This window comes from Staurois parvus, unplaced genomic scaffold (assembly GCF_062004578.1).
Source record: "Staurois parvus isolate SC_StPar_1 unplaced genomic scaffold, SC_StPar_1.0 ptg000599l, whole genome shotgun sequence".
Lineage (NCBI taxonomy): Eukaryota > Metazoa > Chordata > Amphibia > Anura > Ranidae > Staurois > Staurois parvus.
Window position 1 is genome coordinate 219203 of NW_028318395.1, and position 26816 is coordinate 246018.

The 26816-nt window shown below is 42.4% G+C and overlaps 1 protein-coding gene across 1 annotated transcript in view; it reads left to right on the top strand.

Moving 5' to 3' along the window:
- The window catches only part of LOC149449854 (interferon-related developmental regulator 1-like), a 47802-nt gene that overhangs the window by 10857 nt on the left and 10129 nt on the right, over positions 1 to 26816 (top strand). The window contains exons 2-8 of the mRNA XM_089692660.1: positions 14403 to 14507; positions 15360 to 15441; positions 16563 to 16687; positions 18379 to 18536; positions 22769 to 22819; positions 22906 to 23069; positions 23246 to 23354. Of these exons, the coding sequence (XP_089548786.1) occupies positions 14403 to 14507; positions 15360 to 15441; positions 16563 to 16687; positions 18379 to 18536; positions 22769 to 22819; positions 22906 to 23069; positions 23246 to 23354 (794 nt within the window). The remainder of the gene's footprint in view (positions 1 to 14402; positions 14508 to 15359; positions 15442 to 16562; positions 16688 to 18378; positions 18537 to 22768; positions 22820 to 22905; positions 23070 to 23245; positions 23355 to 26816) is intronic.

A 26816-nucleotide genomic window follows, 5' to 3' on the forward strand; every position in this document is an offset into this window, starting at 1 on the left:
AAAGGGGGGAAGAAACGAGCAAGCGCCCCCTCCTGAACCATACCAGGCCACATGCCCTCAACATGAAGTGCTTTTGGGCAGGCCCCCCCTTCACCCCCAAAGCACCTTGTCCCCATGTTGATGGGGATAAGGTCCTTTTCCCCACAGCCCTGGCCGGTGGTTGTGGGGGTCTGCAGGTAGGGGGCTTATCGGAATTTGGTACCACTACTCATTCAGAATAAACCAAGTGTAGTGTGAAAAAAAGACAAGACACGGTCTTTTGACAAGACCTTTATTAAAAGAAAAAACGTAAAGAATGTCCCCCGCAGTAGATCAAACGTCAATCATGTCAGCCACCGGCCCAAAAGAAGAATTTAAAAAAAGCTCTGCTTTCAACTATGGCTTCCAGCAGTCTGCCTACTCTGGTGGGTTGACAGCTCTTAAATATGTAAGGGGCGGGGCCACCCGGGGACATCATGCATTTGACCCCCACCCCAGCGGCGTCATTTGGGTGATGTCCCCGGGTAGCCCCGCCCCTTACATATTTATCAACTGATTGACGTTGGATCTACTGCAGGGGACATGCTTTTAGTTTTGTTTTGTTTTTTTCATTTAATTAACTTGTCAAAGACAGTGTCCCATTTTTTCTTTCTCCTCACTACACTGGTTTTTGTGAATGGGGGGGGGGGGGTAGGATCTGGGGACCCTCTTAAAGGGGGCTTCCAGATTCCGATAAGCCCCCTGCCCGCAGACCCCCATAACCACTGGCCAGAGTTGTGGGGAAGAGGCCCTTGGGGACAAGGTGCTGGGGGGGATGTGTATGTGACCTGGTATGGTTCAGGAGAGGGGGGTGCGCACTCGACAGTCTGTCCGTTCCCCACCTCCTTTCCTGACCTGCTGGGCTGCATGCTTGGTTAAGGGTCTGGTATGGAATTTGGGAGGGGGGACCCCACACTGGTTAATTTTTTTAATTGCCGGCAATTTTTACTTTCAGCTGTCAGTGGGGAACCCTGCTGACAGCTGAAATTTTAACACATGGTTGTCGCTGCTGAAATACCGCTTGATAAAATAACTCGTGCGGTATTTTAGTAGCGTACTTTTTTCTGACCTCGAACATATGCATTGGTTTTCAGTGCATTCGTATAGGGAAACAGCGTTTCGATTTAAAAAAATTTCGCTATACGAAAAGTCCTGCAACATGAATTAAATTTGTAAACCGAAGTATTACTGTTTTTTGAAAGGTCTGCAGGAGACCCGCATGGCATAATCTATCTACTGATTGCTGGTGCAATGCTTTCCAGTCTCCTTTAGACAAAAATAATGCGTTTTTTTTTTTTGTTACCTGCAAAAAGTGAATTTCTTTTGTCTAAAAGGTGAACTTATCCTTTAATGTAGCAGGCAAATATATTCTCTAGTATTTAGTATTGGCTTCTTTTAACAAAAGCCTGTTATGAGAAATATGAATGCCATTGCTGAGCTCTCCTGAAAAGCAGTGCAAAGCTGTCAACTGGATTTCTGTCAGGGTCAACTGGATTTATTGCACTTTTATACTTCAATATTTTAATTGAGAATTGTTGTACAGGGGTATGCATAGGAACAGTAACATTTCCACCCACATGGCGAAATGGTGAGCATAAACAGTCATATTGTGTGTGTGTGTGTGTGTGTGTTTTATCATAATCATTCCCACCAGGTAGCAAACGTTCCAACAGACATTGGACAAGGACAGTGCCAGAGAAATTTACCACCAATATAAAAACCCAATTCAGAAGAGAGAGTTAAGAGTAGAGAGATCAAAAGAAAAGATCTAGGATAAGACCAAGAGCAGAAAAAGGGGGGGGGGGGGGGAAGGGGAAGAAAATGAGTCAGCTGCGACATTAATCAATGGAGATATATCTGATCCATGGTTCCCATGTTCCCTCAAATCTAGACTCATCATTAACAATGCTAGTTAGCGTATCATTTACCATTATCCAATTAAGTTTTTGTTTAACCCTGTCTAGGGGAATCAATGATTGTCTCCAACTTCTAGCTATGGTAATGGGTGCCACCAGTAAGAGGTAAAGAATTAGTTTAGTCGATTTTTTGGGAACGGTAACAGGTAGCAGATGAAATAAGGCCACTTCCGGTGTTCTACGAATATTAATTCCCGTAACCGAGTAGATATAAAATTAAACATTCGGATCCAAAATCTATTCACCCCCGGACATTTCCACCAAATATAAAACCTAGTTCCCTCTTGTCTGCAGTGTCGGAAGCAAGTAGGTGATACTGAAGGGTATATTTTAGAGAGGCGTGTAGGAACAAAGTACCAACAAAGTAGCATTTTATAATTGGATTCGATAAGAGCAGTATTAATCGATATCTTTGATAAAGAATGGGCTGCAGCCTGCCAAGTTTCCAGAGCTAATGAGCTATACAAATCCCTTTCCCATTGAGTCATATAGAATAATTTAGTGAGAGGATCGACAAGGGAAGCATAGACAATGGACAAACGACCCCTCATCATCCCAGTTGCCCCACAGGAGACTTCTAAAGGAGCGAGTGTACAAGGTTCCGCAATTAATTTTGCTTGAGAGAAGTTGATAGCGAAACAATTCTCTGGGAGGCATCTGGTACTGTCAAAAAATACTGGAGAGAACGAGGATGAAATCCATCCAGGTAGTCTCCAATAAGCAGCAAACCCTTATTCATCCACCATTGAAATACTGACGGTGACACACCAGAAATAAACTCAGGATTATAAAAAATGAGCTAATGGAGTATGTGGGGAGAAGAGGTTTGCGAGCCCGCCATCTGTCCCAAACCATCAACAAATAAGACAACATAGGACACAAAATAGGAGGACATAATCGACTGGGTAGCCACATAAGAGAACCAATAGCATAAGGATGGCAGGATAAGGCCTCAATGCCAACCCACTGGGGGACATAACCCCTGGCTGTAGTACAAGTTAACTGTGCTATCTGAGCCGCATGAAAATAAGCTAGGAGATTAGGAAGTCCCAAACCGCCATGCCTCTTTAGGGAAAAAAGAGTTGACTTGTTGACCCTAGGACTCTTCCCCTCCAGATCTAGAAACTGCAGCTTGTAGTAATCAGTTCCTGTTTGGGAACCATGATCGGTAATGTCCTAAAGTAGTACAATAGTCACGGTAAAGTCATTTTAATAGTGGATTCTACCAAACCAGGAAAGTGGGAGATCCTGCCATTCTAGTAAATCAGATGTAAGTCGTTTGAAGAGTGGAAGATAATTGGTCTTGTAAAAGGATGAAAAAGATTTCATGAGGTGGATCCCCAGATAGGGGAGAGAACGAGGGGCCCACTGCAAATCAAAATTGTCCTGAAGGTGACGAACCTCCGAGTCAGGCAACAAAATATTTAGGGCAATTGTTTTAGAGGAATTAAGAGTAAGACCGGAGGCCTCTGAGAAACGAAACAAGTAAAGGAGACTGGGTAAAGAACTGCGAGGATCAGATATGTACATAAGGACATCATCAGCAAATAGAGCGCATTTATGATCCCGCTGACTGCAGCAGATGCCCGAAATTGTGGGATCAGAGCCAAAATTTTTGGGAGAATCTTTAGATCACAATTAATGAGATGGGACGGTAATTGGAAACTATAGAAACATCTTTGAGGGGTTTGGGGATGACACTAATGAATGCCTTATTTTTGTCGGGGGGGGGGGGCACCAGTCCCCCATCCTGTAGATAATTAAAATATTGAACCATATGGGGAACCAGGATATCAGAGAAAACTTTGTAATTGTGAGGAAGACCATCCAGTCTGGGGATTTATAAGGGGCAAGAGATTTCAAAGCATCCCTAATCTCTTCACATGAAATAAGCAGTTCCATCAACTCCCTATGAGCCTCCTGGAGACAGGGAAGAGGAACAGAGCTCAAAAAGGAGTTGAAAGATGAAGAAGCACCTCCCTGAGGCGTACTATAAAGTTCAGTGTAAAGAGTGAAATTTCCGAACAATCTTACCCGGCTCTTGGGATAAAGTACCATCTAATCTGAGCTTAGGGAGGGCCGTTTGGGAATGTCTGGAATCAACTTGCAGGCCAATATGGTACCAGGTCTATCCCTCAAAGTAAAAAATTTATGGTTAGACCATCGTAGTTTGTCAGACGTGGTAGTAAAACAAAGATTTAGTTCCAGCTGGGCGTGATCCAATTTAAGCAACAAGTCCGGACTGGGATTTTGCTTATGTTGGGCATCCAAGTCAGAATATGCTTGAGTTTTGGTGGCTAGGTCATTTCGGGCTTTTTTAATTCGTGAAGAGAGTTGAATAATAAACCCCCTAACAGAAGCCTTATGGGCTGCCCAGTTAATGGCCAGGTTCGTATCCTCTGCTTTATTCAAAGTACGTTTGTAAGTGACAGGAGATATCCTGACAATAGGAAGAATTGCCCAAAATAGATTAATTAAGACGCCAACAATAAGCAGTCCTACCAAGCAGCCCGGATGACAATGGTATAGAAATCTGGTCATGGTCGGACCAAGGCGTGGGGAGGATTTTAACAGTGAGGAGTCTAGGGAGTGAATGAGTGAAGAAATATATGGTCAATGAGAGAATAACAATTATGGGCCCTAGAGTAATGGGAATAGTCTCAAGAGATTGGGTTAGCTTCTCTCCAAGCATCAACAAAGTCAAACCGATACAATAGCTGAGCCAATTTATGGCTCTGTCTAGGAGGCTGAAGCACGGCGGTTCGAGAACGATCGAAAATCTGATCTAAAGCCAAGTTAGTCACCAGCCAGAATGACATCGCCTTCAAATTCGCTAGCCATAGAGTTCAATAGGGAATGAAAAAATTCCACCTGGTTGGTATTTGTAGTGTAGTAAATTAAAAAAGTCAAGTGTCCCCCCAGGTAACCTTTCACAAGAAGATACTGTCCCTCCTTGTTCTGGATAACTTTAGATTCGGTAAAGGAAAGACTGCGAGATAAGCAAAGGGCAACCCCCAGTTTCTATTCCCCCCCCCCCCCCCCCCCCCCAGTCACCACTTGCCCAGACCCACCGTACTCCCCTTTTGGTCCAGATTCTATCTCCCACCAGTCCCCCCCGTTTCCTTTCCCAGGTCCCCCTATCCTGTTTTGCCAATCACCCCTCCTGGTCCTAGCTTAGCTTCCATCCCTCTGGTCCTGGCTGCTCAACTTCTATCCCCCTTGTCACCATTTGCCCAGACCTCCTTTCCAATGTTCCCCCCAAGGTTTACCAATCAGCCCCCTGGTCCTGATACAGCATCCATCGAGGCATTAGCAAAATAACAGGATAATCTTTATGTACGTATCGTGGAGTAAATGAAGGTGGGAAATGTCTCCTGTAGGGCAACTATGTCCGCCCCAAAAGAGCGGTATGAATTAAAGGCCTTTATGCATTTGGAGGGGGAGTTGAGCCCCTGAATGTTATGAGAAAGTAGACGGATCGTTCCGTTATGAGACCGTATGGAAGACCTCATCGGCAATTAAAGAACTATATAGAATGGGAACCCTCCACACCTGGAGTATAAAAATGGTCCAAAGAATCCAGATATGCTGACGGCTGACCTTGGGGGGGGTGGGGGGAAAGGGAAGGACAAAGAGGAGAGGAAGGAAAGACATTTGGAATAGAAAAATCCTCATGTCAAGCAACCGGGGGTGATATACAGACTTGTGTAATATAAGCAAATTAAACTGCACACCCGTAATAGCAGAGCAATAGCCCTGCAAAGGAATGGATCTACCCGGAGAAAACAACTTGGGGAAGAGTCTTCCAATCAGGGAGGGCGCATAGACACTCCCCAGAACCAACAACCCATCAATAACATAATTCGTAGTTAAAAATGTAACCGAACCTTCTGATAATATAATCAGCAAATAGGTAAGAGGTAACCCCAAGGCCCCTCCCCCCACCAGACCTCCCACAACAGCAGAAAAGCAGTGGCCAATGTTCCAGAGGAACCATTTGGGAGGCCAACACCTAACAGTGGAACAACAAAAAAAACACCCAAGGAATCCCATGAAAAGCTATAAAAACTTAAGAAGTCTCCCTGGGTGATTTCCGTGGCCCGGTCTTCCGAGGATTTGAAGCAGTCCACAAAGGTGAAAGCGACTGAGGTCGAGAAGCCGATCTTGCTGGGGAGTGAGATGTAGGACTCTGAGATATAATGCCCAGTTGAAGTAATTGCTCGCCATCCTGGAATGTGGAGAACCCATAAGACTTTCCATTAAGATTGAATTGTAGGCAAAAAGGGAAGGCCCAGCGATACCAGATACCCTTCTGCATGAAATGGGAAAGTAGAGGCTTAAAGGATCACAGTTTCTGGATGGTAGTCGGAGAGACATCAGCGAAAATTTGTATCTTATGTCCCTCAAAATCCAGATCCAGAGTCTCTCTGCTATACTTCATTACCGCTTCCTTGACCTGGAAAAAATTAGGCTTTTCGATATCCCTAGGAGGCTCGCCTTGCCTAGGGGGAATCCGCGCTCTGTGGATATGATCTATTTCAGTATGGAGATAATCAATATCGGGTATTGCAGACCGTATGAGGGTTTGTGCGCAGCTAGTGAGATCTTTAACCGACTCAGGGAGACCTCGAATGCGGAAATTATAACTCCTAGCCCGATTCTCCAAATCATCAATTTTTGAGTAAGCCTCCAAGCGATCTTGCAAGTCGGTAATCGTATTAGAATTTTGGGAAACTCCTATGAACTGTCGTATCAACTTTAGCCTCAATACTGTCCAGGCGTTGGCCCAAATCCTAAAAATCCTGTTTGAGGTCGGCCGCCAATTTTGAAGTAGCTCTATCCAGTTCGCGTTGCAGTAAATCAGCGAACCGAGCTATTAGGGTTGCATCACTCGAGTATTGTGGTGGATCTGGGTGGATTGCTGGCGAGTGAGCGGGGCTGGCGACCTCGGGTTCTGGGCCACTATTCTGGCTAGAGAAGATGCCGGCTATCTCGCTTCCCAGTGGTGAGGAAGCAGGGAAATCAAGGCCCAGTGAACAGGCCGAAGCCTGGGACTCGGGTACTGCAGGGCTGGAAGGTGACTGGGGGGGCTGCCGAGAATCACTCGCCCCATCTTGCGCAACACCAGCGGTCCGGTCCCGGCCTATAATGGAGGGAGAAGCAGGGTCCTGTGTCCCCCTCTGCGGGAGAGGTGCAGCTCTGCAGGCAGCAGTAGAGGAGGTGGCAGGAGCCGCAGATGCCAAGCCAGGCGCCATCTTGGGTCCCGTCCCCGCAGGGAGTATTGATTGCTAGCCTCCGCGGCTCCTCCCCGACGTCCGCCCTGGCATCGAGCGGAGGCTCTGAGGTCCGAGTAACGTCCGGGGAAAATCCTGAAAGCAGCGGGGGATCGGTGCCCGTGCATGGGCTGTCACTGGCCCCGGGGATGTGCCGAGCTAATGTCGGACCATGCCGGCCGCGCATGCGCACCCCCGATTTAATCCACCAGTATGCTATTTGTTTTTAAAAGGAGCAAATAAGAAGTTAATTTGTCTGGTTTGTGTACACTTTAGGATTTTAAAATGTCATTGCTCAGGTAAAGAACTAAAAACGGCTGAAATGTTTACTTGTCAAAGGATATTTTTCAGTCAGTGTGATTTGCACACATCTGCCTAGACATAGATTTATTGGTCAGCCAGCAATGTAGCCTCCTATGCTGGCTTTTACCTCATCAAAGCAGTATAGTAAACGGGGAGGTGATCAGGGCAGTAGATTTAGACACTTGCCATAACCAGAAGAAACGAAGCGGCTTAAAATATTTTCCAGCCATGGGATCAATTCACTAATATTGCAGGTGCTTGGTGCCATTTGACCCCTTTTCTGAAAATGGCACATGCAGTACTAAAAGCCAGTTTATTAATATTGCATTTGTATGAAAATTTCGACTTGAGCATGTTTTGCAATAAACACTTGCTAAATGTGGAAATTGGTCAATTCGCTCTCAATATTTTAGGTATGTACAAATAACTGAAGGAAAGTGTGCTGTGGGACAGTGTGCATGAATGAGAATTTATCTTGTCACAGCCCATCTTCACTAGGAGATGGGTATACACTGTAGCCAAGTGACAAGCTGTTTGAGTTAAAATGTAAAACTGTCAGTCAAGGAAAGGTTCTTGTTGGAGCTGAGTGATGTGACATGCAGTTAGCTCAGTAATGTAAATTTGTAGCCCTGCACCAGAGTTGGATTGATCTGTGAATGAAGACACATCAAGAATGTTTGTTTTGCAAGGTTTTCACATTCTTGTATCTTCAGAGTAATCTCTAGTGCCAAGCTTTCCATTCCTGAACAAAACCAATTACTTCATTCATAGAAACGAGGAATGAGTAGTCAGCCATACCCCTGAGTTATTTTATGTTGACAGTAGGTGATAAGTTTTATATCATGTCCTTTCAACAGAAGTCTGTCAAATTGATTTGTCAAGCAGGAATGGTCAGACTGAAATTGGCCAGTTCAGCAGACCGGATGAATTTCAATCAATGTATGGCCAGCTTTGTAGTTGGCATACATTTCAAAATAACCTGTGGGAAAGTAACAAAACAGAAATACTAAATTGCAAAATAGAATAGGCAACACAGAGTAACTCCACCTTGGAGAAAACATTCCCCTCTGGGTGACTTATGTACCTTGCAAGGATTTTAATAGACTTTGTTGCAGAGACCAATCTGTTAGTTTCCATGTGCAAAGTGAATCTGTATGGGAGTGTCTCTAAAATTATTGATCAGCTGCTGCACCTGCAGGGCTCTGAGGAAAGGTGTAGGGCAGTGATGGCGAACCTATGGCACGCGTGCCAGAGCTGGCACGCAGTCATCGCAGTGGGCACGCCAGGAAGAAGAGGAAGAACGTGCTCTCCTGCGCACCCCCGGGGGCGCGCACCGGGCGATCTCCGTGATCGGTGTCCTATGGACACAGCTGATCACGTGACGTGGTAAAAGGCCAATCACACGCTGATCACCGGGAATTGCAAATGCTGGTTCTCGGCTGCACTTTCCTCACGCTGTAAGATCGTGAGGAAAGTACTTTCGAAAACCGGCAGTTGTCAGAGCAGGGAACGGCACCGATCATCAGGGTCACTGATCATCAGTGGCCTAATGATCGGTGCCCAGCAGTGCCACACACAAGTGCCACCCACCTGTGCCCAGAAGTGCCACCCACCTGTGCCCAGAAGTGCCACCCACCTGTGCCCAGAAGTGCCACCCACCTGTGCCCAGAAGTGCCACCCACCTGTGCCCAGAAGTGCCACCCACCTGTGCCCAGAAGTGCCACCCACCTGTGCCCAGAAGTGCCACCCACCTGTGCCCAGAAGTGCCACCCACCTGTGCCCAGAAGTGCCACCCACCTGTGCCCAGAAGTGCCACCCACCTGTGCCCCCAGTCAGTGCCGTCTCAGTACCCATTATCAGTTTCGCCTATCTGTGACACCCATGAATGATGCCCAGCAGTGCGCCGGTCAGTGCCTCCAGTTGGTGCTACCAGTCAGTGCCGCTTATCAGTGCCCATCATTTCCTGCATATCAGTGCATCATCCGTGCCTCCATCAATGCTACCTATCTGTGCCGTCTCATCAATGCCCATCAGTGCTGCCTATCAGTGCAGCCTCACCAACGCACATCAAAGAAGAAATATTACCTGTTTGCAAAATTTTAGAATAGAAGCAAAGGAAACCTTTTATGTTTAATTTTTTACTCTTTTTTCATTTATAGTGCAAAAAATAGAACCCCCAGTGGTGATTAAATACCACCAAAAAAAGCTCTATTTGTGTGAAAAAATGATAAAAATTGCATATGGTTACAGTGTTGCATGACTGCACAATTGTCATTGTCAAGTGAAACAGCACTGAAAGCTGAAAATTGTCCTGGGCAGGAAGGGGGTAGAAGTGCCCGGTAGGCAAGTGATTAATTCCAGTGTTGGCACTTTGAAATAAAAAAGTTGGTTTTGTGTTGCAGTTTGGGCACTCGGGCTCAAAAAGGTTCGCCATCACTGGTGTAGGGCCTGCATCCATTTTGATGTGATTTGCCTTTGGGAGTGTTGCACCAAAAACTACTTTTGTTGCAAGGATTGCCAAAAATCTGATACCTTTGTGCAGAAAATCAGTAAGCCAATCGCACAAGCAGGAAATTACATTTTCAGGGGGCTTACTGTATATAATCTGTGTACAGAACTCCAGGTTGCCATTGCATTTTACAGAAAATGAGTGCTGCAGATTAAAAAGGAAAATGTCACTAGTAATGTTCATTTACAGTAGGACTTGTGTAGCAATTGTCATATATTCTTTGTAATGTTTTTTTCCCACAAAAGTGGAGTTGTGGTGGTTTTTTTTTTTTTTTTTAAACAAATTTTTTTAAGGGAATTGGTAAAGTGGGGAAAAAACTGATCTGTTTAACCACTTGAGGTACAGCATGTTAAACCCCCGTGCCCAGGTCATTTTTTTAGCTTGGTGCTGTGATATTTCTAAAATGCTGTCGAAGTTAATTTTGAACTTTTGAACTTGATGGCTTTTTTACTTGTATTACCACTAGTTTTACTGTTTAATGGTGGAAAAGATCAAAGTTTGAAAGATTCCCTTTCTTATAGAACATTGCAAATACATTTTCTCAAATCATAGCTGTAAACCCTTAAATATTTTCAGTGAAGTGACTTGTCTCAGGTGATGTGGAGATGAGAGAAACCCTCCTACATCAGTGTAGAGTCCAGAATTTACAGGTTTTTTTTTCCAAGCTTGCAGAGGCAGGGGGTGGAGATTAAATATTAGAATAGACCAGAGTATAATCTGAGACCTGAGTTGAGGGAACACACCCCTCTAGTCTCATAGGGAAACATGCACAGCAGAGGCTGTCATTCAGTCTGTGCTGGAGGCCCTGTTCTCTCTCAATGTCTTGGAGTTGTCAGAACCTGTCAAATGACTCCTGCAGATGGCAAAGGAATGAGACTGCAGACAGAAATCATTCAGTGCTTTGGATTGAGGCAAATGCAACTTTAGAAAGATATGCATTGCTAAAGTTTACAACCAGTTGAAGGTTAGAGTGTATTCTAAATTTCTTTGGTAACAAAAGCAAATAAGTGCATTTACACTGTAGTCTACAAACTATGGTATATTTGAAATGCATCTGCCATGTGTTTGACTGCCTATTGCATTCCCAAAATGCCAGGACTGTAAACGCCAAAAAACAAGTGACGCTTTTTTGACACCCTAAGGTATTTAGTAAGAGGCACATTTTTAGTAGTCACCCCAATGTTTAGTGTCATAGTATGCCTGAATTTTAGCAGAGATCACTTCATCCTCAGATTTAGAGGTGGCTGTTGAACCCGCTGTTTCTACAGGTTCATATTCTGACTCTCTCCATTGCTGTAATCAGTAATAGAGTATTTTAACTTTCTCATTAGTACACATTTACACGGACCTTTTTGGATAGTGGTTGTACTGATATTGATTCTGGCTGACCCGGGTACTAAATTCAGTTTGTTGTAGCTGGTGATAAGGTTGCTAGTTTTAACACTTGTACTAAGTGACACTGTACTGGTGTGGCTGGTGATGTGGAGACTGGTATTGGCTTACACTGGTACTTGGTGACACTGAAGGTGGCAGTGTTGGGCGACTAGTACTGTGCTGGTGGCAATAAGGGCACTGATGGCTTACACTTGTACTAGTGTGGCTGGCAGTCAGGAGACTGGTGCTTGATTATACTGGAACTGGTGTGGCTGAGAGCACCCACAACCATGTACCTGGTAACATTGTTACATGTGCTGCTTGCAAATTTGATTTAAGACTTTCCCTTCATTTTCAGTTGATTGGTGTGAGGAAAGAGCCAGTTGCAAACTGCAGCTGTGATAGTTCACAGGGAATACGTGATAGAGCCAATTTGTCTCTGTACCTTCTGTATGATCAGCTCTATCCAACTGAAACCGCTAATGTAGTGCTCATGCACATTATTATTATTATACAGTATTTATAAAGCGCCAATAGTTCACTAAGCGCTGTACATGCAAGTTTTTACATAAAAGTGCTCTGGCCTTCAGTCCACCCACAACGGGTGGATGGCATGTGGTTAATATATGAAATGTTCCTTAGCTAATTGGACCCCCAGTTCATTTGGCAGGTAAACACTTGAAATATATATTTCAGCTATGCATGTAGTCCTATCACTGGTGTTGCCTTTACCCTGATACAAATAGTCTTTGCTTAAACAAGTACATTTTTAATTTTCTTTAAAATTCAAAAGTAATCTATATCTTAGTTTCTGCAAATCATTATCCTGTGCTTACTCATGCTTTCTGCTGTCATGATAAAGGCATGATGTAGACAGCTGATGGCAGACTTGCAGAAATCAGCTGACGGCATGCAGCAGCAGTAGATGAAAGGCTGTTCTCTGTAAAGGCAGAAATAAAACTTCACGTAATGGAAAGGTGGGAGGATCAATGGTAACAATTTTCCAATGCGTAAACTCCTGCGTTGTAACACATTTTTATTTACAAATATATGTAAATAAAAATGTGTTCCAATGCAAGAATTTATGCATTGGAAAATTAGTAAATAAACCCATAGTATTAGGAATTAACAAAGCTGGAGAGTGCAAAATCAGGTGCTCTTCTGCATAGAAACCAATTAGCTTTCAGGTTTTATTGCCAAAGCTTAATTGAGTAAGCTGAGGTTAGAAGCTGATTGGCTACCGTGCACCAGGTTCTGGGTGAACAAGGAGAGAAACGGTGCCTCTGTAGACTTTTACTTCAAAAGCTTTTTATTTAAAATAAGTTTGACAATTAAATCCCATTTTAAATTAAAAAAACATTTTTTTTTCATCCACCCTGTATACAAGTGTAAAACAAAAAATGGCAAGATAAACAAAGTAAGCAGATATGTTGAATGAGGGAAAAAAAGCAGCAACAGACCCTAATATCGTATAGATATAATTGTATAGAATGATGACAACATCCAATTGAAGAAAAAGCCTTTGGTATTGCCCCACCTTGTCCATATAAGTCTCTCCAACCATGTCAACTAGTAGTTTGAAAAGGGAACACATGTTTTTCAGCTGACATTGAAGTGATAGAGGTTCCGGCCAGACTTCCTCATCCCACACCTGCCACTTTACCTGGTTCTTCCCCAGCGTCCACTTGTGGAGACATGGCGGTTGCGGCATCATTGTTTGATTCATGAGCCTGTTACAATATTTTGTGGCTTGCCTGATTTTAGCTTTATTAAAGTTGTCTGACGTCTACACCTTGTCACGGTTACTTATTTCAGGGCCAGCTTCTACTCTCAACCACAGCTTTCTTACAGTGGATGGACTTTTTATACCCCATACTGTTTTTGTTTTTTTTGTTTTTCTGTACCCCAAACCAATTTGTATGGGTTATAGGACTACCTTTATAGGTTTTAAAGCCAGAAACTTGCATACTTTGGCAAATTTCTTGCCTGCTGCCCCATAGCAGATGTACTGTTACAGGGTGGCTTCACTGGGCAGAATCACGTAAATCTACTTTATTTTGCATTTCTGGATAGGGGGCATGTGACACCCTACCCGCGCTGCTATTGGCTTCTGAGTATGTCAATAACTGGGTCCCGAATGGCGTGTGGTTTTTTGGCTGGGACTCTGTGTAGAAAGTAGCAGGTCTGCTTAGTAAAACACAAAGTTCACAAACGCTCCCTAACCGTTAACCCTTTGATTGCTTCAGATGTTAACTCCTTCCTGCCCAGTATTGGTGCTTTTTATTAGCACTGATCACTGTATTTGTGTCACTGGAGATGTCCGTTCCCACCAAGTTGCAGATTGCCCACTGTAAGTAGCTGATCGCTGCCGTAACTAGTATTAACAGAAAAAAAAAATCGATTGAGAGATTATTGGGTTTTTTTTTTCTTGGCAAAGACACATAGCAGAATACATTTTGACCTAAATTTTATTTTATTGGATGCCTTATTGCAAAAAGTAAATTGTGTGCATTCAAAATTGTCAGTCTTTGTTTATAGTGCAAACCATAAAACCATAGTTTTAATCAGATACCAAAAGCTCTTTTTGGGGAAAAGACATCCATATAATGTATGTACAGCATTGCATGACCGTGCAATTGTCCGTTAAAGTAACGCAGTGCTGCAGTGCAAAAATGGGCCTGGTCAGGGAGGAGGGTAAATCTTCTGGAGGGCAAGTGGTTAATGGGTTTTGAGCAACAGAATTTCAGTTTGCAGGTGAATTATGGTTTTCATTAAGACTAGCACATTAGGTCTGTCTGTATGAGCTTGGTCCAGGGAAGGGAGCACAAATGCTAGAATATGAACAGGTTGAGGGAAAACTGAGAACGTGGAATCCTTTTTCTGGCGTATTCAAGCTTGGTCATTGTTTTTCACTCAAGTGGAATAGATTCTTTGATTTTTGTCTACTGAAATGTTTAAGATGTAAAATTACTCAAATTACCTATAAAAATTGCGCAACTCTCTTTGCAGGTGGTCGGCAGAAAAATATTTATCCATTTAGTGACGATGATTCCTCACTTGAAACCATGAGCCAGTGCAGTAGTTTTAGTGACGCTGCCAGCTATCAAGAGGATGGTGAGTTCTAATACTGATTAATTACCAGGTCTTTAGTCTTTAAACTGTCAGATTTAAAATGTATGGAAACCATTTAGTCTTCTGACATATTTTGCTTTGTTGAGCCACACACCCTTGCTACACTACAAAGCTGTGGAGACCCTACTTTATTATAGTAAGCAATAGCGGTGTCATGTCTGCTCCAGCCTGTTCAAACCATGATAGACCCACAGTGTTATTGAGGCCATCCCTCTAAACAAAGCTGCGAATGCATTTCAATGTGTTTGCTAGTCTGCACAATATTGATCCTTCCTAGTGCAAGCATGGTATAATGCTTCATTACCAGCACAGAGGCATAAAGAGGGGCATGGCTCATGTCTGGCACCTACAGTATGTAAATCTGATACTCTGCCATCTTGATTGGTATGAAATTTGATTTTCCAAAGATGGTGGCAGCAGTAGGAGTTTTAGCATAGCTGCATTATGGCTAAACAAATGGTATGACTGAAGCACTTGGTAGCTAACTTGGTGATCTTTCAATGTCGGTGGAAAAACACTATAGAGTACAGACTTTAATTTCCAGTTGACGGGATGGTTAAATATGCTCACAAATACTATTAGCACTGCCTTGTCTGTTGCCGCTCCTGAAGTAGACTTCGGGGTAGGACAGGCCCAGCAAATTAAAGAGCTGTGTGAAAGGTATATGCATACAGGGAGCAACTAATGTGGTGTATTTCTGGTTAGGCATTTTTGGGGATGTGATTTCATGTTGGGAAATACTGATTACAGCAATAATCTGGGGATATTTTATGCATATCTGCTTTATAAAGTTTGGTTCTGTGAAAGATCACTTAAACAATCTATCTCAAACAGGTGCTGAAGTTGATGAAATAGCAGCTCAGGAAGACTTTGAGTTCAAATTAAAGGGTCTTATTGATCTTACAATGGACAAAAGGTATCTATACCAATTGTGTTAATGTTTTGTTTGGAGGGGAGTAGATTTTAGGCTTCTAGATGCATAGTCTCTAAAATGGGTGCGTAGTGTTTATCTAGTGGACTTTTTTCTTAACTGCTTCCTGACAGCCCTATAGCAGAAATACTGCTACTACAGGGCGGCACAGGTGCATAAAATCGTGTGTTTGCATTTCCGGGTAGGGGGTGCGGCTGTCACTAATTACTTGCCAGCACCCAGTGATTACTGAGGATCTCAAACTAGCTCATGCACACTGCTTTGGATGGCTGTGCACAGCCATCCAAAGCAGTTTGTTTACAGAGAAGCACACATACACCGCCCCATAGTAAAACTCCTAGCACACAGCTAACAGTTTGATCGCCCCTCATATTAACCCCTCCTGCCCAGTACCATCAGTATCTGTGTTTTTGTTTTGTGTTTTTTTAGCACTGATCACTGTATTGGTGTCACTGGGGATGTCGGTGACAGAGTCCCCCCAGTGTCAGAATGCCCACTGCAGTTCCACTATAAGTTGCTGATCGCTGCCATTACTAATAAAAAAAAATACCAGTGTGTATATATACCGCCATTTGTAAACGGTATAACTCATGTAAACCAATTATTTAAATGTATTGGATTTTTTTTAGCAAATACATGTAGCAGAATACATTTTGGCCTAAATTTATGACTGAACTTTGATTTAACAAAAATAAAAATTTTTACTGGACATGTTTCATAGTAAAGTCAAAAAGATATATATTTTTTTCCCCCAAAATTGTTTTATAGAGTAAAAAATACAGCACAGGTGATCACGTACCACCGTAAAAGTTCAATTCATGGAAAGAAAGGATGTAAATTTTAGTGTGGGCGCAGCATTGCAAGACCGCGTAATAGTCAAAGTAATGCAGCGCTGTAAAGCAAAAAAGCCTGGTCAGGTAGTGGGGTAAATCCTCAGGCAGGCAAGTGGTTAAATGTGTGGTTTTTTTTTTTTTTTTGTAGCAATGTCAGGATTAATAATCAAGGCATATTGCTGTTTACACTAGTAAAGGGCATTAATACACTTGTAGAGGAATGTAATTTGTATAACAAAGTATTTTCTATCTGCAATATATTGTATTTTTCAGTGCAAAGACAAGGCAAACTGCTCTAGAAGGCTTAAAGAATGGTTTGGCTTCCAAAATATTAAATGACTTCATCTTAGAAAGAAGGCTAACAATCACAGATAGTATTGAGCGCTGCCTAAAGAAAGGTATGTAGTATTCTAGTTGCTTCAGTGGTTTTTTAATAGTATTTTTTGTTGTATAAATGCAGCCTAAAGAAAGTGGTAATTCCAATTTCGTGCTGTTTTTGGTGCATTAGTAGTACTTCACATGGGAAATGCCACACTACTACTTCCTAGTACTTATACCAATTTTCAAGTGCTATAATAAACCAATAACATAGTTCACATAATTGCCGTGTTATTACCCAATACCTACACCACTGAGGAAGATGTGATTTTGTGACGTATGACGAAGTCAGATGACTTGTTAACCAGGAAGTGATGGGATGCACAATCCAGAGCCGTGTAGATCACAGGTAGGACCAAGGGAATGACATTCATTAGAGAATGTCTGCTGTGCACCTATAAATGTCTTGTGGTTTGTTTTTTGGTGAGTTTTAATGTCACACTATGTGGTTGACTGTCGTGGGCTGCACTGGCCCCCACCAGATAGTTGAGGAAAACTGCAGGATTCATTCCCTTAAAGGGCATGTGCGCGGTTATTTGGCTTGCATAATAGTACATTTGATATGCATGCTGTGTTTGAAGAGAATTTCCACCATGATGGGCAATATTTGAAATTGTCACTTGCTCTGCTTTTTGCAGTTTATATTTTTGTAGATAGTTTGACAACTTACACAGCTGTAGCAATTAGGGTTACATCAGGTTATTTGCATGGTTATAGCCCTTACAAATTGGTTGATATAAATAGTAGGAAATAGTGCAGCACTTATTCTACTCTTGCACCTGTTTACCTGGAAATACTGGACATTTGCACATGTATTTGTGTATTAAATTTCCAGCATGGACAGTATTTGAAAATGTATTTCAGTTTTGTAAATGTGCATATCCTATCATGCATTTACGTTGGCATTTAACAGTGGTTCTGTGGATAATAGCAGCACGACACTTAATTACTGCATTGATTTGAAGTGTGAGAGCACATGAATGCCAGCTGGCTGCACTAGTATTTTTACTGAGTATACTTGGGTGTTTTACCCGCATTGCCAGATTCCAGCAGCGAGAATCTGTCAGATGCATCCAGGCTCAGACGTCTATCCCTAACAAGCAGGTAACTGCTTGGTGTGTAACTATATATGTAAACGTCAATGACCACTAACAGCCTAACTTTACTTTGTACAGGCTGAACGGCTGCCGCCATTCACTTGCACTTGTTTCAGCCACAAGAATCCACTGATTCTTGCTGCGGGAATCCAGTTTATTTGGGTAAAAGCCTGCATGGTCTTAAAGCAGAACTTGTACCAAAAACACAAGGTCTGCTAATTTACAGCGTTTCCCTCCCTTTTACAAATAACTAAACTCTATAGGGAAGAAAATTATGAAATCCTTTCCATGGCTTCCCATGCCTATTGCACTTGCATATGGGTGACGTGTCCCTTTCAGCAAAAGCCAAGCAATGTGCAGTAGCCCAAACCTCTTGCACACATTCCCATGCGGAGTGGTCTCTGGGATTTGGGATTCCATCAGAGCATGGCATACCCCTCTGCAAAAAAGCCCCAGCTTTATAGTGCAATTGGGGGGGGGGGGGGGGGTTAGAGAAGTTAATAGGTGGACCTTGTCTATAGTGCAAGGTCTGCTTTAAATGGTGATGTTTCTCATCTATTTTTTCCTCCTGCATTGACATACTGTTTTTTGTTTTTTTTTTTTTTCCCTTCTAGGAAAAGGTGAAGAGCAGCGTATAGCAGCAGCTCTAGCCTGCCTCCTTTGCTGCCAGCTTGGCTCTGGCAATGAAAGCGAAGAGGTGTTCAAAACCTTGGCTCCAACTCTAAAGACCATTGTTTGTGACAGAAGTGCAAGTACCCAGGCACGGCAGGCTGTAAGTACTTGTACACATTTGAGTGGTAGTAAACCAAAAATGTAATATATTGCAGCTTGCCAATCAGATGTAGTGGACGTTTTTTTTCTTTTAGGTGTTTTTCCCTGGTAATTTAGCCAGTAACTTACCACCTGTATTATACACACCACTGTGGATGTATGAACACGGGTCAGATTTGAACAGTAGCATTGTCAGTTTGTGGGAGGGGAGTGTTAGAAGTAGTAGTAGTTTTAAATACAGTAACACATTGAATCTGAGCTCCAGCTAATAATTTTGATTGGTAAACTTTTTTTTTTTTTTTTTGATAAAGGTTTTACATGAGAGCCAATTATTTTAGGTACTCTTGTCCGTGTTAAATGGTCTTATTCCTGTAACTGCAAGAGCACTTATGTTGAAAATCTAACTTACTGGCTGGATCACCAGATCAACATAGATGTGATGGCTGCATTAGTTTCGTTTTGGGCTTTCTTCGAAGACTTGGTAAACTGCAATATGTACAGCAGGTAATAAAAGTATTGAACAAGTGGCCATTTTTCTACGTAAAAATATTTCTAAAGGTGCTATTGACATGAATTTTTCACCATGTCAGTAACTAGCCATGCAGTCTATACATACAAAGAAATCAAAACAAAGTTCAGAAATTACGTTGTGTAAAAAATAAAATGACACGGGGAAAAAAAATTGAACAGAGTGGGAGGTGCAAAAATGCATGCCCCTTGTCAGTGAAAATTAATATCAGCTGGTTCAGTCTCAACTGATGGCCTGAAAAAAGGTATCTCATTACCAAGGTGTTACAAACCTCTTATAATGGGTAAAAGCAAGGGCTCTGTTGAGTGGCATTGGTTACAGAAGGATTTCTAAACTTCTTAATGTTCCAGTGAGCACTGTTGGGGCCATAATGTTGAAGTGGAAAACATCCTTTCACCATAAACCGGCTACATCAGGTGTTCCTCGCAAGGTTTCTGACCGGAGTGAAAAGAATTCAGAGGAGTTGTCCAAGAGCCAAGGACTACTTGTGGAGAGCTTCAGGAAGACCTAGAATTAGCAGGTACGATTGATTCAAAGAAAACCATAAATAATGCACTCAACTGCCATGGCCTGTATGCACGCTCACCATGCAAGACTCAATTACTGAAGAAATAGCATGTTGAAGCTCGCAAAGTTTGTGCGCGCCATTTAGACAATCCTGGGAGACTATAGTCTGGTCAGATGAGACCAAATCGGAACTCTTTGGATACCCTAATATAAACCATGTTTGGGAGGTCAAATGGCACTGCACATCACACCATACCAACAGTGAAGTTTGGAGGTAGGAAACGCACAACTGGTCTCAAGGAAAATAAAGCTGCTAGAATGGCCCAGCTAATCACCTAACTTTAATCTAATAGAAAATCTATGGAAAGAACTATGGAAGATCAGAGTTCATAGAAGAGGCCCATGGAACCTTCAACATGTGAGGATCATGTGTGGAAGAATGGGCCAAAATCACACCTGAGCAATGCATGCAATAAGTTTCTCTGTACAGGAGGAGTCGAAGCTGTCGTACAAAATCCTTTATTGGTAAAGTATTAAATTTTAGTTGGCGTGTTCAATACATTTTCCCTGTCATTCGATTTTATTACACGTAACTTGATTTCTGTTTTTTTATTTTTGTATGTATGGGTTGTTAGACGTGGTGAAAATCATGTCAATAGCACCTTTTTAGAAATATTTACCTAGAAAAATTGTGACAATACTTGACCTGCTCTTTGCTTTTGGGTTCAATACTGCTGTATTAGATTTTAGAAAGAATCCTGTTTCAGAGATTAATTTCAAGTACTACTTTTTGCACAACTTGGTAAACATCATGGTAGTTTTATCTATAAAGATGACCAATATCTGTGCACAGGCCAACATTGTTTTTCAATAGCCTTATCACCAATTTAGACAGGTAGACCGGCTTCTTTAATTGTGGAATGGAATTGCCTATAAAGTGTTGAACGGGGTCTGTCTACCTAACTCTTCTGTCATGGGAGGAAACATTTCTTCAGCTCCCATGAAGCTTGCATAGCTTCAGAAAAAAAGCCCCTGCTCATTCATTTTAAACATGGTTGAGGCATTGCAAAATTCAAAAATAAAATAAAACCTGTCCCCCTTCACCTAAGGTGAGACCTTTAATTGTCATGACATCCATGAAAGAAATTGTTTACCCCTTTTTACACTGCATTACCTCATGTGCAGCAGCAAAAAAGCTGACCTTTTAACCTGCCCTCCAGAGGATTTACAACCCCCCCCCCCCTTCCTGACCAGGCCATTTTTTGCGTTCCTTTAACTGACAATTGTGCGGTCATGCAACGCCGCACCCAAATTAAAAAATGTATTCCCACGAATAGAGCTTTCAGTTGTGGGTTTTTTTTTTTTTGCTCTAAAAAAAAAAACATTTTGAGAAGCAGTATTTTACTTTTTGCGATTGAATGTCCAATAAAAAAATTTAATGAAATTTCATAAATGTAGGCCAAAATGTATTCTGCTACATGTCTTTTGCTTAAAAAATGTCCCAATACATGTAAATTGGTTTACATGAAAGTTAGTGTTTACAAATGGCTGTATGGGCGAACAGCTGCGGCAGGCATTCTGACACTGGGGGGGAAATTACTTGGTGTCAGACATCCCCAGTGACACCAATACAGTGATCAGTGCTAATGGAAAGCACTGACACTGTACTAATGGCACTGGGCAGGAAGGGGTTAACGTGGGGTGGTCAAGGGTTTACTGTGTGACAGTTTACATTATGTCCTGTAAGCACACTGCTTTGCATTACTGAGCTATACACAGCCATGCAAAGCAGTGTAGGAGCTGACTTTTTGGTATGTGTATGTGTATTTTTGCACACCTGTGCTGCCCTGTAGCAGTACTTCTGCTATAGGGCGGACGGGAAGCTGTTAACTCTCAGCTCACCCTGTCCACTGGACAGATGAGGCTAAAAGCCACTCTGTCCGGAGAAGACATCCATAGCTTGCAGGACTGGCTTCTGATCATGTGACCACTGTGACAAGCTGATCACTGTTCACATGGTCGCCGATCCTTCCTACCCCCGAGCGTTCTTTGAAAGATGGTGCTAGGTGGGTGGGAAAGGGTTAACATACATTTCTATTTAACCTTTTGTCACTCAATTGACACTAATGAACTTCTTCCTCACTTGAACTGCTATTTCTGCCAATTTGTTCATTTGTGTGGTTGTATTTTTTTTTTTTTTTTTTTTCTTTTTTTTCCCCTGGGACATTAAAGTGCAAAAACTTTTTAGCTACAAAATAACTTTGCCATGCGTTTTGTACCAGAAGCCTTATTTTAGTATAATTTTAACCACCCCCCGCCCGCCATATAGTAATATGACGGCCGCAAGGTGGTTCTGGGATTACGTCATATGACGTCCTCCCATTCTAATCGCACATGCGCAGCAATCAATGGTGCGCTGTGCCCCTCGGCCAAAGATGCCGGCTCGGTCATGTGATCAGCTGTGTCCAATCACAGCTGATCACATGTAAACAGGGAAATGCCAGTTATCGGCATTTTTCTCCTCTCGAGCTGTGATTGACAGCTCAAGAGGAGAGCCAGTAATCTGCATTCTGCGGAGGGGACATGTACACTGATCATCAAATCACTGATGATCAGTGTGCCCTGATGATCAGTGTAGCCTCAGCAGTGCCACCTGTCAGTGTCCATCAATGCCGCCTCATTAGCGCACATCAGTGAAGAAGAAAAATCACTTATTTACAAAATTTTATAACAAAAACAAACTTTTTTTTTTTTTCAAAATTCAGTGGTTTTTGGTTTAAGAAAAAATAAAAAAAAACCCCCAGAGGTGATTAAATACCACCAAAATAAAGCTCTATCTTATCTGTCACAAACAAATGATAAATTTCATATGGGTACAGTGTTGCATGACCGCAATTTTCATTCAAAGTGCAATAGCGATTAAAGCTGGAAATTGACCTGGGCAGGAAGGGGTATAAGTGCCCTGTAGGCTTGTGGTTAAATAGGACAGATTATAGAACAAAATGTGAGCATGCACAACTATAAAAACACTAGTCAAAATAGTGTCTGTAAATGACATACTTAGATTTTGCAAAACTATATTGCTGGAAAGCTCACCCCCCCATAAGTGTAATTAGGTGAAGTAGTTGTCTATATTAAATCTTACTCTGGGCTGTTAAAAATTGTACATGGTTTAAATCTCATCTTTTTCTCAACAGTGTGCTACATACTTGGGCCTCTGCTGCTTTATTGCTGCCGATGACATAGAGGTAATAAGGCTGACCACCAGCTAAATTAAATATTTTCAACTGATAAATTTCCTTTGCTTAAAGTGTTTTTTTTTTTTATTGACTAGGACTTGTATGGAACAATGGAGTGTTTGGAAAACCTCTTCACGAAGCAATATCGTTCTGAAGGTGGGGCTGATAGCTGTTCAGCACTTCACATCCAAGCTCTCCAATCATGGACCCTTTTGCTAACCATCTGTCATACAAGTGAAGCAAAGAAGAAAATAGACATGTAGGTAACACTGGTTGATTTTAACTTTAGAAATGGCCTGTTTATCTAGATGAGAACAAATGGATTAGTTTGCTGTTTGGAATTGTTCTTTAGAGCTGCTTTGCTGCAAAGGTTTATATTTGTAAGTAGTCTTTTAAAATGCCAAATTGGTTACTTTCTATTTGCCACTCTTGTAGACATCTACCGAAACTTCCACGACTGCTTTCCTGCGAGGATGTAAACATGAGAATTACAGCTGGGGAAACACTGGCTGTTCTGTTTGAAATTGCGCGAGAAGCGGATGCAGTAAGTGTTTTTTTGGGCTATTAATAGTTGTATTTATGGACAGTTTTCAGATTTCAGTGGATAATTCAGGGTCTGAGTTTACACCCACATTTTGGTTTGTCCATGGATATTTGTAGCATGCGATTGATATCTACAACACTTTGTAGAGGGTTACTGAGTATTTATGAACCTAGTACATTGTGTAGACCTGTAAAGAAACTGCCATGGCAATATAACTCAAATGAGTCTGTCCTGTTTTTTTAAATTGCAACTTAGACTTTTTTGGGTCATATCCACTTATATGGATATGAAGAAGCATGTGACAGTGTTGGAAGTCCAAAGCCTTGTGTGAACTAGGACTTCAGCACCATGTAGCTCTTTGGGCTTTGCCTTCACTCCTGGAGTAGTGAAAGTAAAGTGTAGGCTTCTGGTTAACCACTTGAGCACCTGAGGATTTACCCCCCCTTAATGACCAGGCCTCTTTTTGCTACTCGGCGCTGCACTAATTCAACTGATAATTGCGCGGTCATGCAATGCTGCACCCAAACAAAATTTACGTCCTTTTTTTCACACAAATAGAGCTTTCTTTCGGTGTAATTTGATCACCTATGCGCTTTTTATTTTTCGCGCTATAAACAAAAAAAGGCCAAAAATTTTGAAGAAAAACAATATTTTTTACTTTCAGCTATAAAAAATATATAGTAAACTCAAAGTTGGTTATAAATTTAGGCCAAAATGTATTCTGCTCCATGTTTTTGGTAAAAAAAAATCCCAATAAGTGTATATTGATTGCTTTGTGTGAAAGTTATAGCGTCTACAAACTATGGTATAAATACTGCAATTTACGCCATTTTTCTGCTATACAGCGCTGCGCTAGTTTAACGGACAATTGCGCGGTCATGCAATACGGTACATAAATGAAATTTACATCCTTTTTTTCCCCACAAATTGAGCTTTCTTTCGGTGGTATTTGATCGCCTGTGCAGTTTTTATTTTTTGCGCTATAAAAACAAAGGCTGACAATTTTGAGGAAAAAAAACAATATTTTGGACTTTTTGCTATAAAACATGTCCAGTAAAAAAAAAAAATGCAAAAATCAAATTTAGTCATAAATTTCTGCCAAAATTCATTCTGCGACATGTCTTTGCTAAAAAAAAAATCCCAATACGTGCAAATTGGTTTACGTGAAAGTTATAGCATTTACAAATGGCGGGAAAGATACTGGAATTTTAAATTTTTATTTATACTAATGGCGCCGATCAGCGACTTTTGGCGGCAATCAGCGACTTATGGCAGGACTGCGGGACAGCGGCGGACATTTTGACACGGGGGGGACTGACTTGGGGTCACTGACATCCCCAGTGACACCAATACAGTGATCAGTGAAAAGAAAAAAACACTGAAACTGTACTAATGTCACTGGGGAGGAAGGGGTTAACATTTTTAGAATTTGCAGTGTAAGGGGAATGTTTTACTAGGGGGCGGGGGTGTGTACTGGACGGGGGAAGGGAGGGGGGAGCTGAACTAGGGAGAGAAACTCTGCAGCTTCTCACAAGCTGTCAGAGAACGGACACAGAACAGGGCTGTGTGTAAACAATGCAGCCCTGCTCTGTGTTAGCGATCACCGGCAATCGCGGGAAAACGGCCGGTAAAAAACGGCTGTGACCCGTCGGCTGACACCCGCGGGACAGGTAGGGCGGGCGCGCGCCTCGCATGCGCCCCCTACCTGTTTTGAAGGCAGCCGTTTTAAAACTTGCTTTTGCCTACGAGCGCCGCCCTACCACTGTTTATATGCGGTGGCTGGGCGGCAAGTGGTTAAGTCTGCATTAAAGTGAGCCTGTTGCTCTGCCGTGTATGGGAAGGACACAGATTTACTTGAGTTGGGCACTGGGAGCTGCTGTTTGCACTGCTTTTCAAAATTATCTGTTGACTGTTCACCTTCTGATGGACTTTGCGCTGACATCTACTCTGTGGCACTTTTTCCTGCCATTCAGTATAAAGCAGTGGTCTTCAAACTGTGGCCTTTTTCTTGCCTTTATCTGGCCCTCGGTGCACTTTTTTCATCCAACTGATACAATTGCTACAACCAATTGCCGCTACTGATGTCAATGAGGCATTATTTATACCATTGACACCAATGATGGGGCACTATTCCTCCCACTGACACCATTGATTAGGCATTTTTTCCCCCCCGCACGAACACCAACAATAGGACACTATTCCTACTGCTCACACCAATGATGGGGCACTATTCCCCCCCAATGAAACCAACTGTAGGACACTATTCCTCCCACTAACACCATTGATGGGGCACTATTCCTGTCACTGACACCCAACAATAGGACACTATTCCTGCCACTGTTCACCAGTTTGGCACTATTCCTCCCACTTACACTAATGAAGGGGTGCGATTCCTCCCCCTAATAACAAAAATGTATTTACTTCCACTGATGCCGGGACAATTTCTACTCCCAATGGCCATAGTCCGGCCCCCGAAAATCTGATGGACCGTAAACTGGCCCTATGTTTAGAAAGTTTGTATACCGCTGGTGTAGAGGAAGCATCCTGTTCCTGCCTTGCAGAAGAGCAACTTGGAACTCTGATCTACAATCCATGCTATTCTTACTGTCTGCCTACAGTGACTCCAATCACCTCCTGGTCTTTTCGGCCTCCAGCTAAGGCCTTGTCTGATACCTTGATACCTAATTGTTTCACTGTCACATGGTTGCAAAGGTCTGTATCCAGACATAGGGAAAAGTCCTGTCTCTGCTACAGGTGAGCCCAGCTAACTCCTACTTTTTTTTTTTTTTTTTTTGGAAATGTTTACCCTGAGGACACTAGTGTCTGGAATCTAGCAACCCTATGGATATAGGGCCCAACCCATAGCAACCCTCTAATTCCATTGTCAGGGATTTCTATTGTATTCATAGATGACTGACCAAATTCACCCTCTTCCTCAGATAATGACTGTAAAGACAAATGTTGTTCCGCACCTTCAGCAAAGTCTCCCCTCAGCTTTTGAGTAGCGTGGACCGTTGGTTACAGTGACTATTTCTGACTTGGTTCGAAGTCTCCGTCCAATGGAGACCTTTTTTTAAGACACCTGTCTCCCGTCATTACCTCAGAGTGAAGAGACCATTGAGTCCCTTGGGCGTAACCCATTGTTAGGTTGTAAGTGTCATTTTCCAATGCTGGAACCCATGTATTTCCATGTTGGAAAGGTCCACAGCAGGTTTGCTTTCTACTAATGTTACCCCTCTTTAAGGTGAATTTGTTCAAACTCCTGGTGCTCCTGCAGATGTTTAACTTTCTCTCATCTCTTCCTGGTCCTTTTTAGCTCCCATCTCGGCTGTTTTGGCTCTAGTTTTTGAGCAGGTTGGGCCAGGCACTCTAATGTTACTCTTCACTACGGGGTTTCTATCATAAGATGTTTTCTAGTCTCCCAGAAGTAGTTCCTTCTACATCTTGGGAACCCTTTTTGGG